Source organism: Nansenia antarctica (genome assembly GCF_963989245.1).
Source record: "Nansenia antarctica genome assembly, chromosome: 13".
In the NCBI taxonomy this organism is placed as follows: Eukaryota; Metazoa; Chordata; class Actinopteri; order Argentiniformes; family Microstomatidae; genus Nansenia; species Nansenia antarctica.
The window spans coordinates 27,052,543-27,066,211 of NC_137683.1; the positions used below are offsets into that span (position 1 = coordinate 27,052,543).

At 43.0% G+C, this 13,669-nt stretch overlaps 1 protein-coding gene across 1 annotated transcript in view; it reads right to left on the reverse strand.

Annotated features, from left to right (window-relative positions):
* Nucleotides 1–3,641: 3,641 nt before the first annotated feature.
* nrbp2b (nuclear receptor binding protein 2b) overlaps nucleotides 3,642–13,669 on the reverse strand; it is a 34,063-nt gene continuing 24,035 nt past the window's right edge. The window contains exons 2-18 of the mRNA XM_080543964.1: nucleotides 10,663–10,785; nucleotides 10,421–10,522; nucleotides 9,958–10,047; nucleotides 9,482–9,522; nucleotides 9,194–9,288; nucleotides 8,762–8,791; nucleotides 8,454–8,537; nucleotides 8,011–8,066; nucleotides 7,754–7,849; nucleotides 6,648–6,780; nucleotides 5,883–5,985; nucleotides 5,711–5,761; nucleotides 5,160–5,295; nucleotides 4,941–4,994; nucleotides 4,548–4,611; nucleotides 4,335–4,390; nucleotides 3,642–3,793 (exon numbers count right to left, since the gene is read on the reverse strand). Of these exons, the coding sequence (XP_080400090.1) occupies nucleotides 3,707–3,793; nucleotides 4,335–4,390; nucleotides 4,548–4,611; nucleotides 4,941–4,994; nucleotides 5,160–5,295; nucleotides 5,711–5,761; nucleotides 5,883–5,985; nucleotides 6,648–6,780; nucleotides 7,754–7,849; nucleotides 8,011–8,066; nucleotides 8,454–8,537; nucleotides 8,762–8,791; nucleotides 9,194–9,288; nucleotides 9,482–9,522; nucleotides 9,958–10,047; nucleotides 10,421–10,522; nucleotides 10,663–10,785 (1,401 nt within the window). The 3' untranslated portion in view covers nucleotides 3,642–3,706. The remainder of the gene's footprint in view (nucleotides 3,794–4,334; nucleotides 4,391–4,547; nucleotides 4,612–4,940; nucleotides 4,995–5,159; nucleotides 5,296–5,710; nucleotides 5,762–5,882; nucleotides 5,986–6,647; nucleotides 6,781–7,753; nucleotides 7,850–8,010; nucleotides 8,067–8,453; nucleotides 8,538–8,761; nucleotides 8,792–9,193; nucleotides 9,289–9,481; nucleotides 9,523–9,957; nucleotides 10,048–10,420; nucleotides 10,523–10,662; nucleotides 10,786–13,669) is intronic.

Below are 13,669 nucleotides of genomic sequence, written 5' to 3' on the forward strand. Positions count from 1 at the left end.
CTACATTGCTTGTGTAACATTAGCTAGTAGCTATCCATTTTTCACTCATACACGGCCGGAAAAGTGAACAGAAATACAACGCTGATTTACGGTGGTATCTTGCGGCTGTCTTCACAAAGAGCTCCAGGATGCTTTCGCTTGAGGTGCTCGTTCATTGCAGATGTACTCCTGTGATAGGCCATTACATTTCTGCACAGTTTACAGACCACCACATTGTTTTCTTTTTTTGTAAAAGCCGGAAATTGCAAAACGTCACGTTTGACGTCAGACTTAACAACCGGATATTCAGGACGCACATTTTTGCGCCCCGGCCTAGAAATAGGAGACAGCCAATTGGAGCGCTGCTACAGCTCACGTGTAAGCGAAAAGTATTCGGCCTGCCATAGACTTGCATTGACCGGCGCCCCGACGCCTCCCCCTATGTATTTTAACAGTGAATTTTACACACACACAGATAAAATGTTTATTGTATTGGAGGATTTTTAATGAATGCTGATAGGCGCCGACAGAATATCAGCCGCATTTTGTGAATAAACAATGTTTATTTTAAAAAATAAACTTTTACAAATCGCAACTAGGAAGTGAAGGTGGGGAACTAGGAAGTGAAGGTGGGGGCGGCGCCCCAGCGCCCTCTATCGGCCAGCCGCCACTGCCGCTACGGCAAGCCAAACGCAAACTGTCAATCATGCTGTCAGGGGCAGCGTGGCACGGTGCCTCAACGTCCATCAATGAAGACAATGTGAGAACAGACTACGCATGCGCAAACCTACGAAACCTATCACTTCGCATAGCACAGAGGCACTGCCTCAGCCTCTCGCCAGCATTCAGCTAGCTTTGGGAGCAAACTCTCCTGGTGCCAGGGCATGCATTATATTTTTTAAACAACACATTTTACATCATTTATTTTTATTTTAACAACATTTTAACACATTAAAGTTAAGAATAATGTGTAAAATACATTTATTGAGATAACAAAATAATAAAAAATATTTTAAAAAGACTGATATTCTTTTTTTTTCTCTTAAATGCCTGGGTGAGGCACTGCCAGTGCCTACCCTGCCTCACCTGACTGCACACCACTGCTCTTGTTAGTGCTGCCATGTCTGATGAGAGAATGAAAAGGGAGCAAACTTGGAGAAGGCTGAGCGTTTGCGAGGCTTCACAATTGCTGAGTTCACCAGACCGTGTCACATAATGGATTTTACTGTAATGCAGTGTTACTTTTTTGTTCTGCATACTGCAAGCAAGATCACGTCAGGCCCATAAATAAAAAATAAAACACACGCATAACATTCTTGTTTTATTGTCATTCTTTTAATTACATTAATTTTGTAGTAGAACACGTCCAGTACAATAAACAGCCAACATTCAACAGAATACAAACTTGGAAAGAGAGGAGTAGTCACTACAGAAAATAACACTACTGGATGGATGTGATGTTTTGTGTGTCTTTCACTCACATTCATTTTCTTGATCAGGTTCCCCCTAAATTCCTCGGAGCCAATGGAACGTCATAATGACTAAGGCAATCTTGGAAAAGCAAAAATTCTGAATGGTTTGGAGCTATTAAGACATGCAGACTACTAAACCAGATGAGATGGACAGTAGTGCCACTCTGTGCATTCATACTTTTTGTTCAAAGAAGTAAACACAAAAGCCTTTATCTACACCATAGCCTACAGATAAACCACTGGGAGGGAGAGGAGGTGATAAAAAGGCTCGACATTTCTCAGAGTATAATTATGCAACAGCTATACATGAGTGCAATTGTTATGGAACCACAGCTTTTACAGACAGCATAATAAACACATGTCATATTGTTAAACATATTCATATATTGAAGAATATATATAGGCTAGTGTTCATGGTTGATTCACTTGCAGCTCTTTAAAAACAATCCAACCTCTCATTACTACGTCCCAATCCCATACAGATAAAACCGCTAATATGTCCATTCAATTTAACTGGATTCCATTCAATTTGGCTCTTGCTTTAGAAGACAAACATACGGGGCTATTCAGCCTCACGTCCACATCTTTTTTTTTAACACATTAACATTGAAAGTGTCAAATATTTGAATAACTTTTCAATCGACTAGATTTGAAGAAAAGGGTCGAATGTCGAACCGAGGAACGTTATAGTCCCCTTTTCCATCCTGACACTATTGATGCCATAGCCATACTGTGACATGAGCATTCAAATTGTACAAAATGTCTTTTGTTCAATATAGAGTCACAGGGGTTATATATATGATGATTGATGGCTTCCTAACCTGTCTGTATTCTTGGCTTTTTTCCCATCTTAAATGTACTGTAAAGCATTGGCAAGCATACAGTATGCAACTAAAATGGCAAAACAAGACATTCGCTATGTGGTTAGCTTAGCTTAGCTTCACCTCTTCTGTGATTGGTTGGTTTTGGTTCTGTGAAGGATTCAAGCTGTGGCGCCTCTTCACATTCACAAGCTGGGTTTTTTTTGCAGAAGAAAGGAATATAAGAGAACAATACCAGTCTGTTAACACCGTCCCGAACACATGAATCTACCAAGTAGCATGTACTGTAGAGACTGGTGTCTGGAGGAGTTATACAGTACATCTCGTTTCAGAGTTGCTAACATTGTGTTGCTGCGTTTGTTTATGGATATTTTGTACATGGTGGGTTGCCATCACAGGCACTTCTTTGCAAGTCTTTGGCTTTCAGAACACTTTCGCAGGAAAAATCCCTTTAAGAGCTCTAGCAGGAAAAATCCCTTTAAGAGCACTAGCAGGCTAAAGGAGAGGCATCATTTCATTGCTCGTCAGTGCTAATGCTAATGGTGAGTCACTCAGGCATGTGTACTGTAGCACTGGAATAAAGTGTTTTGGTGGCCAAGAGTGTTTTGAAGTGTATTACTCTACAGACCGTTCAAACCTCAACATAATGGCCTGTGCAACATTAATGTGGTTCATAATAACTAAGCATAAAGAAATAACTGAGGAGTTAGCATGTTTAGCATTGCCAGGGCGTGTTGGACGGTTCCTTAATTTGTAAAATGTAAATGTAATAGCTCTCTAAAAACTAGACATACTAAACATTACCGGGGCTCTTTTAAAAGCTAGAGAGCGAGAGAGAGCCTCTTAGGCTATGAGATCGATCATTTTTTTCAAAAATCAATTTAAAAATTTAGGAGTTATAAACTATATATTTGACATTAATAAAAACAATACAGAAAATAAACATAGCTGTTGTTGTTTTGTCGTTGTTATTGGTTTGTCTTAAATGCACTACGTCCTTTCATCACTGAAACATCTCTACTGGTAAAAAAAATACCAGCAATGGCATTATTGAGAGCCAAAGTCATGAAGACATCTTAAGGCGTTAATAGCCCTTTTTAGGCAGGGGGAGTTATCAATCGTCCACTGCATTGTGGGATAGCTGAACAGAGCCATGATGCCTCTGGTCCTTCAACAGGAGCTGCTGCCGGTGTCCCTCCTCTCTCATCAGTCCTGGCCAAATCCTAGCCCACTGACTGCCAGGCCACGCCTCCACCTGTAACAATCCCCCCCAAAGTAACCCCCACACTGGACCCGGTCCCTGCCGCTGGCTGAGTGCTCCTGCCGTCTGCCCCCCCCCCCCCAATCCCCCCCTTTCTCCTGCTCCGTTTGAGTGGTCTATGTCCAAGGCCCTCTGTGGGCCAGCGTTCCTCTGCGGCGGTGGGGCTCCTCTCCTCACTGTGCGGTCCCAGAGGCCAGCGCTCTGCCCCGGTGTCGGCTGATGGCGTCTTCCAGGAAGCCCGCCAGCTTCTCACAGTCCTCCTGCGCAGGTGGGACAGGTGGTCCGTTAAATCAACTAGGAATTCTATTGTTATTATTATAACAATAGAATTCCATTAGAATTCTATTCCATTAGAATTCTATTATTATTCTATTATCTATTGGCAGTTGTACATTTCTTTATTAGGATAAACCCCTTGAGATGTATCATCTTGTTTTAGAGAGGGTCCTAAGATAATATCACAATCATAACAGCGGAATTAATAAGTTAATTAATTAATAAACAAAATACAGACAGACAAGGTAGAGACAAACAACAACAACAACATACATTACTCATTGAAAACATTGAAAACATTACAACCATAACAAGGCCAAAATGGCAAAAAAATAAGTAAAGGTGAATCTACATAGGCAGTAAATTGTCTTTCTACACAGGCAGATAGATACATCAAGATGAAATTAGTTTTAGGAGATTTCTGTGTGTCTTCTGCTTAGAACTAAATCCATATACTCTTGTTTTAAAGACAAAATAGTATTGTTTTTACGTGAGGAGACATTCATTGCCTCACAACATACCCACCTCACTTATGAAGGCGTAGTGAACCAGTTCGTTGGCGAGGTCTTTGGAGCTGTCAGCTGAAAGATTCAAACACGTATTGAAAATGTATTGAGCTTTGTGCAAAATGTGTGCGATACTGTACAATACATACATGGATTCTATAGGTTTCTATTGGTGTTTTTTCTTCAGCGTTATGAAACAGTTAGCAGCGGTTAGTTATGTTTGTGAACTCACTTGGAAGGATGTCACAGCTGAGTTGTCGATGAAGTTTGTCATCCATTTTCAGAAACAAAGAGAGCTAAAGAGAGGAGAGGGGACAAAAAAAAAGATCAAAACACAATAAGATATTCCCATTAGTGGTGGTAGAGGAAGAAATACACAGTGAACTGGTATGTATGTGTTACGGTACATGTGGGAATACGGTACATGTGGGAAAACTAGGGTTAGGGTTAGGTGCTACGTCGACTTGGTACATGCTGGCATGTCTAACCCTAACCCTAATCCTAACCCTACCCCTACCCCTAACCCTAACCCTAACCGTAGCACCCTAGCACCTAACCCTAACCCTAGTTTTCCCACATGTACCGTAACATATGGACCAAAAAATAAGCTAATATTCAGACTCACATGAGTTTTGGTCCCTTCTTCATTAGTCTCCAGGTTACAGTGCATCTGTATGACCTGCCACACACCGTCAGATCAATAAAGACGTCAGATCATTGAGCATGGTTTGGGAAACTTTACAAACCGACTTCAAACAAACCTAAAGAGTAAGATTAATTTCCTTTTATCCCATAGTGTATCTCATATAGCCTCATACACACTCACACACACACACACGTTCACCTTTCTGCATTCTATCTCTTGGGGCTCAGGGGTGGGGGTCTTCACTGTTTCCACCTGCTCCTGAGACATGGAGAGGGCTCGGGGGACGGGATGGGTCCTTGTCGTGGCAAAGTTCATGAGAGGGTAAATCCCATTTCTGAGGAGGGGGTGCGAGCAGGAAGTCATGGTTAAACTCCAAAACATTACTGCCTTGGAATAAAAAGATGGCAGCCAAATACGAGCGCTAGACTAGCTAGATTTTGAAAATGTAAGGATACTGGGTGGTAGAACGCACATATCTAGGAAAGGTCATGAAAGGTGGGTCCTGAAAGAGTTTTTTTTAACTCTTTTAATGTTTCTACTGAGATGATGACTCTCTTTTACAGAGGTTTCATTGAATCTGTTCTAACATTTTGTATTACTGCTCGGTTTGGTAACCTAAATATGTCCAATAAGAACAGACTTGGAGGTCTTGTTAAGATGGCCATATGACTGAAATGCCCCCCTATTATACAAAGAGCACAGGTAAGGAACACCAGGTAATGGAAGGCTGCCCCCGGAGTACCACTTACTTGACATCCTCAAGGAACTTGTCAAGCTCCAACGCAGACACGTGGGAATACCTGTGGGGAAGATATTGATATGGAGTAGGGTAAGACACTTTTACATGGAGGGTTAGATGCAAGGAAGAATCATGCAAAAGCATCAGGATAGAGGGGTGTGAGCGGTTGAGCGGTCTCTCACTTGTACTGCGCTCCTGGTCGGTCGCCATGTTTGACCTCGGCCATGACACCGTTGGGGTCGAAGGACTTGGTCATCTCCTCTACACAGTTCTCTGGGAGCAGGTCTGCAGAGAGAGAGGGGGAGGGGGGAGGGGGGGGGGGCAGGTAGAGGTCAACAGCAGTTTGGGTATCAGCCAATGAGTTATGTATCATTATCAAATAATAATAATAACTTTTATTTGTATAGCACTTTTCCTGCAAACGTTGCAGCTCAAAGTGCTTTAATCGTTATATAATCATAATTTAATTATTTAGTAACTTAAAGGCAATATTAAAAAGATGGGTTTTTAGTCTCGACTTGAAAATATTTGCTGAGGTTGCATCCCTAATGTAAACAGTGCACTCCACAATTTGGGAGCATAAAATGAGAATGCAGCCTCACCAAATCTCTCTTCTTTTGTACATGTGGTACACAGAGAAAGCCAGCGTCAGAAGACCTGAGAGCTCTATTGGGCTGATATGCTAGCAAAACGTATTTCAGATATTCTGGTGCTGTGCCAGTGAGAGCTTTATAAATAAATAATGTATTTGTTTTATATATATATAAAAATGTATATAGTGAATTTATATATAATATTTATAAACAAATGTTGTAAACAAGTGAATTGCACACCCGACAAAATTCAAGTATTCAAACAAGTCTTATCAGTTGGAAACAGTTTCTCATTGTAGTACACAACCGGCACCCCACAGTCATGGCGTGCTTCTAGCTGAGAGAGAGACTCACACTGGTTGTTGATGAAGCAATGGGCAGCCAACAGCTTTAGCGAATGGACCTCGAACAGCACGCGATGGAACAGCAGGTCATGGGCCGTGGGACGGAGCTTGGCGTCGTGACGCACACACGACTGGGTGAACTCCTGCCGTGCGGGAGGAGACACACACACGTTAAAGCACATGAACGTTCCATCAAATACAGAGCGCCCCCAACTTGCTTCCGCTAAAGAGCGCTGCACAACACCACGTTTTCAGTGGGCACGGCCGTAATGTCGGTTGGTAATGTCGATCCGTTTGAGTTTGCTCAGAGGTCAGCTGTCCAGCAATAAAACAGGTGGGGATAATTGAATATAATATGAAGTTGTCCATTGGCCTCACCGCCGCTTGTACATCAGTCGCAGCCTGAACTCCAACCCTAATTGAAACTCTGAAACTTGCAACAAGGAGGTCATGGCTGAGGTCCTAGTGTGGCTTCATGTCACAAGAACAATGACATGATTTGAAAAAACATCGCTACTTATAAAAAATGCATATGTTCCTATGTGCAGAGAACATATGCATGCAGAATAAGCGTGAGTCAGCTGAAAACACATTTTCATGCAACATGGAACAAATGAAATGAGATATATATATAATGTATATAATGTAATCATGTGTGAACCTGGCTGCAAAACTAATTTCCCCTAGGGGACAATAAAGAAACCCTGAACCTTGAACATTGGCCATTCAATGTTTCAGGTAATAAAATGTATAATAAAGGGGTAGGATTTCCCAATTCTTGTTGGCATGGAGGGGTAGGGCAGAGGCACACTCCAAACAGAGTTACAATCTTGGATTTGAAGACATTCCTATGGCATTCCTATCGCATTAGCACGAACGCACGTGTTTTTCTATTTGTAGAATGTGCATAAATCTGCCATGTCAGTCTTTGTTTAGTCTGCTACCTTTGAAGCTAAGTCACTGCATCCCCTGTGTCAAGTACAAAGCTGTGACTAGACTTCAAAAACATCCAAATGTAAAAAAAGAAAGTAGTGCATCTAGTTAAGAAATGGGGCTAGCATTTTGGGCCAAATGTGATCATTGGCTAAATGTGGAACATGGAAACATGAGACTCACCCTCATGAGAGGATCCTCCAGAGACGTGCCCGCGCTGCTTACGGCCTCCTTGGACACAACAGCGTCTCCGTTAGCCTGGATTTCCAGGACCGCCATCTATAAATACATAATTTGTTATGTTTTTTTTTTTTAAAAGACATGCCTGACTAAGATAGGACGTTTGTGTTAGATGAACACAGCTTGAGCTTCAGCCATATTGGCCCAAGGCATCGCAAAGGTTAAAAATACACGTCTAAACAAGTAGACAAGTTTCTCACCTCCAAAGCACAGATCCCGAAAGAGAAGATGTCAATGGCATAGTCATCCTCAGCCACTAGAGGAAAGAGAGAGAGAGAGAGAGAGAGAGGGAGAGACAGAGAGAGAGAGAGAGGGAGAGACAGAGAGAGAGAGAGAGAGAGAGAGAGACAGAGAGAGAGAGAGAGAGACAGAGAGAGAGAGAGAGACAGAGAGAGAGAGAGAGAGAGACAGAGAGAGAGAGAGAGAGAGAGAGAGAGAGAGAGAGAAAGAAAGAAACAGTAGGATGAGAGGAGGAGTCATGTAAAATAAGATGTGTATAGAAAATATGAATCAGTACAGCATGTTGTCTGACAGCTGCCTAGTCTCTAGCATGGTGTGGAATTCCATTATGAAAGCCCATTCATATAATTATGCAGATCAGACAAATGAATACAGAAAGGACATTTTTACTCCCAACACTCACAGCCGTATTCTGGCGAGAAGAAGTGCAGGTTCTTCTGCTCATCTCGATTTGGCCGGACCACTTTACCGCTGGCCTCCGGGACCACTGTGAGGGCAGGACAGAAGACAGTTACCCAATCAAAACGCAATCTCTGACCACAGATAAACAACACACCTCCATAAAGGATTAAGAGAGCCTGCAGCAGTCACTTTAAGAAAATGTCCTCAATTTGAAATTGATCGAAATAAAAATGGCTTCAGTTGATTGAAATACAATGATTGCTACTCGTGAGAGAGTAAAAGGCTTGCGGAACGCTACGTGGTTCTTACCGACAGACATCACAAACAGCCGGTGCCACACTGCGTAGAGAAAAGAGCACAGAGTAATGTGTTATAATTCAGGCGACGACAGTCACCATCAATGACATTATCCTTGGGTAATAATTACAGTACACACAGTATTATCCATAAGCTCTCAAGTCAGAATCGATGTCTTCCCTACTTTGCCACCCTGCCACACAGACCGAGGGGTTCTCAGACAGAGGGGTTCTCAGACAGAGGGGTAGAGGGGTTCTTAGACAGAGGGGTTCTCAGACAGAGGGGTAGAGGGGTTCTCAGACAGAGGGGTAGAGGGGTTCTCAGACAGAGAGGTAGAGGGGTTCTTAGACAGAGAGGTAGAGGGGTTCTCAGACAAAGGTGTTCTCAGACAGAGGGGCTAAATGTGTGGTGGCGTATACAAAGGAAGCCTGTGTTGTGGCCCACCTGAGCCGATCTTGATGAGGCCGTTGTGCTGGATGAAGATGGTGTCGCAGGTCAGGTTCCCGTGGATGATCGGCGGGTCACAGGAGTGCAGGTAGCTGGAGGTGAACAACAAAAGCAATTAAAGGGTCTTTTTGACCCTGAACGAACTTGTACTTTCTCATCTGTGCAGTGCTGAATTGGTGTAGCGCCCTGAACTCTAATCTAGGTTGTACGTTTCTGCAACATCCAAGTAATAGTTTGCACTGCCACTTCCTGGGAGGAAGAGAGAGAGGATGTAGTTGGTCTTACCTGAGGGCAGAGAGGATCTGGGTACACCATCGCTTCCAAGCCTATAATAGAATATAATTATCGTACATAAAGTCACTTTTCACAGGAAGTGATACTATACTGCACTACAGCTGACGAAAGGATAATATGGTTGAGGTTTTTGTAAGGACAGAAAACTATCAAAACATAATAGCGTACAAAGCTCCCATTTTGCCGATGATATATCACAGTAAACTCTGAAAGCAACAATACACTGCCAGCCTTGTCTTAGCCTTAGAATCGTTGAACGAACTAAACTAAACATATCATCATTAATGATATACGACTGTCAACTCTGAAAGCAGCAGCAGACTGTGTTACGGTAATCCTCTCCCATCCTCTTATGACTGTGGATCCTGCCCTGAATCCTGACTAGACTGCAGTACCCCATACAACCACTACAGGGCACTGTAGAGGAGCACTTTGGAATTAATCAACCGATACAGACAGAAACCCACCTTGACATTCATGGTCTTGTGATTTTTCTTGGTCTTCTTGAGGAACTGCTTGAGACTACCAGAGGACATGTATTCTGTGATGAACACCACCTGTGGAACAGAGGTGAACAGATAGGATAAGTGTGTGTGTGGTGGGGGGCAGGGGACAGGTGGTTTGGAGATGAAGGGGGAGGTGGAGATGTGGGGTAGTGAGTTGATCACCAGTCCCACCAGGCCTAGTGGAGACTGGTGATCAGAAGGTCATGAGTTCAAATCCCAGCTAGGGAACACCACCACTAGTGTGCCCTTAGTAAGGCACTTAGTCCTAGGTTACTCCTAGGAGACTGATCCCCGTAATCTCTACTTGTAAATCGCTTTGGATAAAAGCGTCTGCTGCTAAAAGGTAAAAAAAAGTAAATAAATAAAAAGAACACAAAAAAGGGAAGAGAGAGAGAGAGAGAGAGAGGGGAAGAAGAAGACTTACCCTAGCTCGAGTCTCCTTCATATCCAGCCAGTACTTATGGAACTTGACAATGTTCGGGTGTTCAACCTGCATCAGGTTCTCAAACATCTCCTTGATTGTCTCCTGAAAGAGAGATCTATGGTGTTACTCCAAGATGGACTCACTGACTCTCATGATGAGAATTCCTTACTTGAGACATGTGTTATAGATCCTAGAGAGCTACAGTTAGCTCGGGTGCTAAAACAGTGCGGGCGACAACATACCTCTTGTGCCTTGTAGACCTTCCTGTCAGAGAAGAGCACCTCGTTCCACACCACCTCCACCCCTTCCTCTGTATCCATGGCCAGGGATGCACTCTCCACGCCTGGGACATTACCCTGGCTGACCTGCAGGGGGAGACACACACACACGTGAGAAATCTCATAGGTACTGCAGGTACCAGCGCCACATCTGAGGACCGAGGACGTGATGGTATACACATAGCTATATGGCATGTGGCTTATTTAAAGACATAATCTACAGTTATGTAACTGTTATCATGAATCATTTAGGGTTTCTGGTGGTCTCGGGAGGAGGGAGGCCACTCTCCTTATGGTCGGATGCGTCACCGGAGATAGGACGGTAATTTGAAAACGTTGTGCTCTGTCATCAATACCGTAAAAAAAAAAAAGCCTGCTAAATTGAATGAAATCTATCTACCGAATTAAGTATTAAGAGTTGATTTTATATTCTCAATATGTAACGGAGCCGCTGCCTGTGCAGAGGAGCCAGGGGGAAAGATGCAGAGCGTTTTTTTTTCTTCTTCTCAGCTGAGTAAGCACATTACAGCCTACAGACAGGAGTAAGGGAGAACATGAGGCTGTTCGTTTTTGCCTATTCCTTGGTAACGGCTGTTTTTTATTTATTTTATTTTTTTATTATTTATTTTTTTACTAGATACTACGTTGAAAATCCTAGCTTTCCTAGATAGGCTTATATAATAGGCATTCACCACATAACGTTATTTTTTATTTAGGCCTTACCGTATAGGCCTACTACCGTAATACCCTATAGGCTACTCCGGGAAAATGTTAGGACGGTATAATAGTGTGGGAAACATTGAACCGCTCAACCCTAATTTAAGCCTGGGTAGGATTTACATCGGTTATTCATCAAAGTCATTCCATTTTCCATGTTAAGTCTTCAACGACTGGTGACTTTCATTTCATTTAAGGAACGGGGAATGATCTCACAAAAAAAAGGGGGTCAGTGAAATCAAAATCAATCATGCTGAGTCGACCATCTGTAATGTAAAGCGACAGGGGAGGAGGGAGGATCAGAGGTGCTATAGGAGAGAAGAGATGGATTAGTGTGAGAGAGAGAGAGAGAGAGAGAGAGAGAGAGAGAGAGAGAGAGAGAGAGAGAGAGAGAGAAAGAGAGGATGGTGGGAGAGAGAGGGAAATATAGGGATTTGAAAAGGGGGGGGGTTGGGAGAGAGAGAGGGTGAGTGAGTGAGGGATTGGGAGGGAAAGAAGAGAGTGGAAAATAGAGAGAAAGAGAGAGCATGTGCTATCAGACTAGGACACTGGGTCAAGGAGCAGGTCAGACTGTGGCGGGCGTGTGTGTGTGTTGTGTTGTTCAGTCTAGCAGACGGAGACAGACAGCCCTGAGCTCCATTACACACACCTCAGATGAGAGGCATTAGCACACCACAGAGAGATGACTGCTCAGTGCTCAGCAACACAACCACAGAACAGAAAAGTCGCATAATACAGGAGCTATTAGCCTCAGCACAGCAGGCAGCTGAATACCATTTCCCCAATGTGTAAACAACACATAGGCCCACAGTTGAGTTAACAGGAGACATAGATTCACTAGTCAAACCCGTCCGTTCTTGGCAGACACAGAATATTAGATTAGATTAGATAAGATTAGATTCAACTTTATTGTCAGTGCAGAGTACCCTAAGTACCAGACAACGATAACTAAATGAATGCTGTCTGTAATGGGACAATGCAATCATAGCAGGGACGTAGGCTACCGGTCAGGGGACGCAGAGCCACATCTGTCATACTCCAATGAAAATAGCTGGTGAAAAATATGTAGTCGTATTATAATATATGAGATTTACTTTTTAACTTTCTTTTTATTGAGAGTAAGGCAGATGTTACAGATATACAAAAACAATACTTTTTGGTTTTTTCACAAAACACGAACATATCCCCCCCCCACCACCCCACAAAACACTGCATTTGCCTATAAAACATGAATCAGATACGTAAGTTACCTGTATACGGGTGTTAACTATATGCATATATGAAATATGAAACATACGGTCGCCAATTTGTGCAACCTCCCAATTAAATGATGAATTTAAGCTACCTCGGGTTCATGTGTGTAAATCTGGCTCTGACACTAGCCAGGGCCTCCCCAACCATTGACCTCACGGCTGGGCCTGGATTATCCTTAGACGGCATTGGCCAAGGGCCCTGGGGCACCGGCCAATGGAGGGGCACCAAATGGTTAAGACAACGACTAGACCTTTAAAATATTTGTCATATTTTTAATGTATATACAGTATATAATTTAATGGAAGAGATGCAAACAGGTACAAAATATTTGAGATTTGTGGATCTGAAACGCTCTTTTGCTCCCTCCTTGCTGTTGGCTCCAGGATTGGTAGAAATTGGCAGTTGGTCAGGAACTGATACAAGACGAGGTCGTATGTAGCTAGCTAGTTTGTTGTTCTCAATCTCACTCACTGTGTGTGCGTGCGCCCCGCTCACTCAGCTCAGCTGCCTGCTGCTACCGTGTTTTCTCAATACACAAACACTGTGTGTGTGCGTGTGTGTGTGTGTGTGTGTGTGTGTGTGTGAGTATGCAGTGCACTTAAAGCATTAAGTGAGCTTAAAGCCGTGACACACACTCGATACATTTCATGAGTGCTTCATCGGCCACACCCTTAGTATTAGTGTGTGTTCACGCGTGCGTGTCTGTGTGAGTGTAATATTTGTTTTCGCTTTTAACTGGTTGCTCAGTTTCAGCTATTTCAATAACAACTGGAAAAGTGTAGGTGTTCTAAAACCTTTGGCCGGTGGTGTATATGTATTAATTTACTGTATGTCTATGTTTGGGCATACATGGCATTTGTAGGCCCGTGTCTACCTATGGTGTCAGGTTTTATGGGTCGGGTCTTACATGTTTGTGTGTGGTGAGCCTGTACTACGTTAGTAGTAGTAGTAGTAGTAGTAGTAGTAGTAGTAGTAGTAGTAGTAGTAGTAGTAGTAGTAG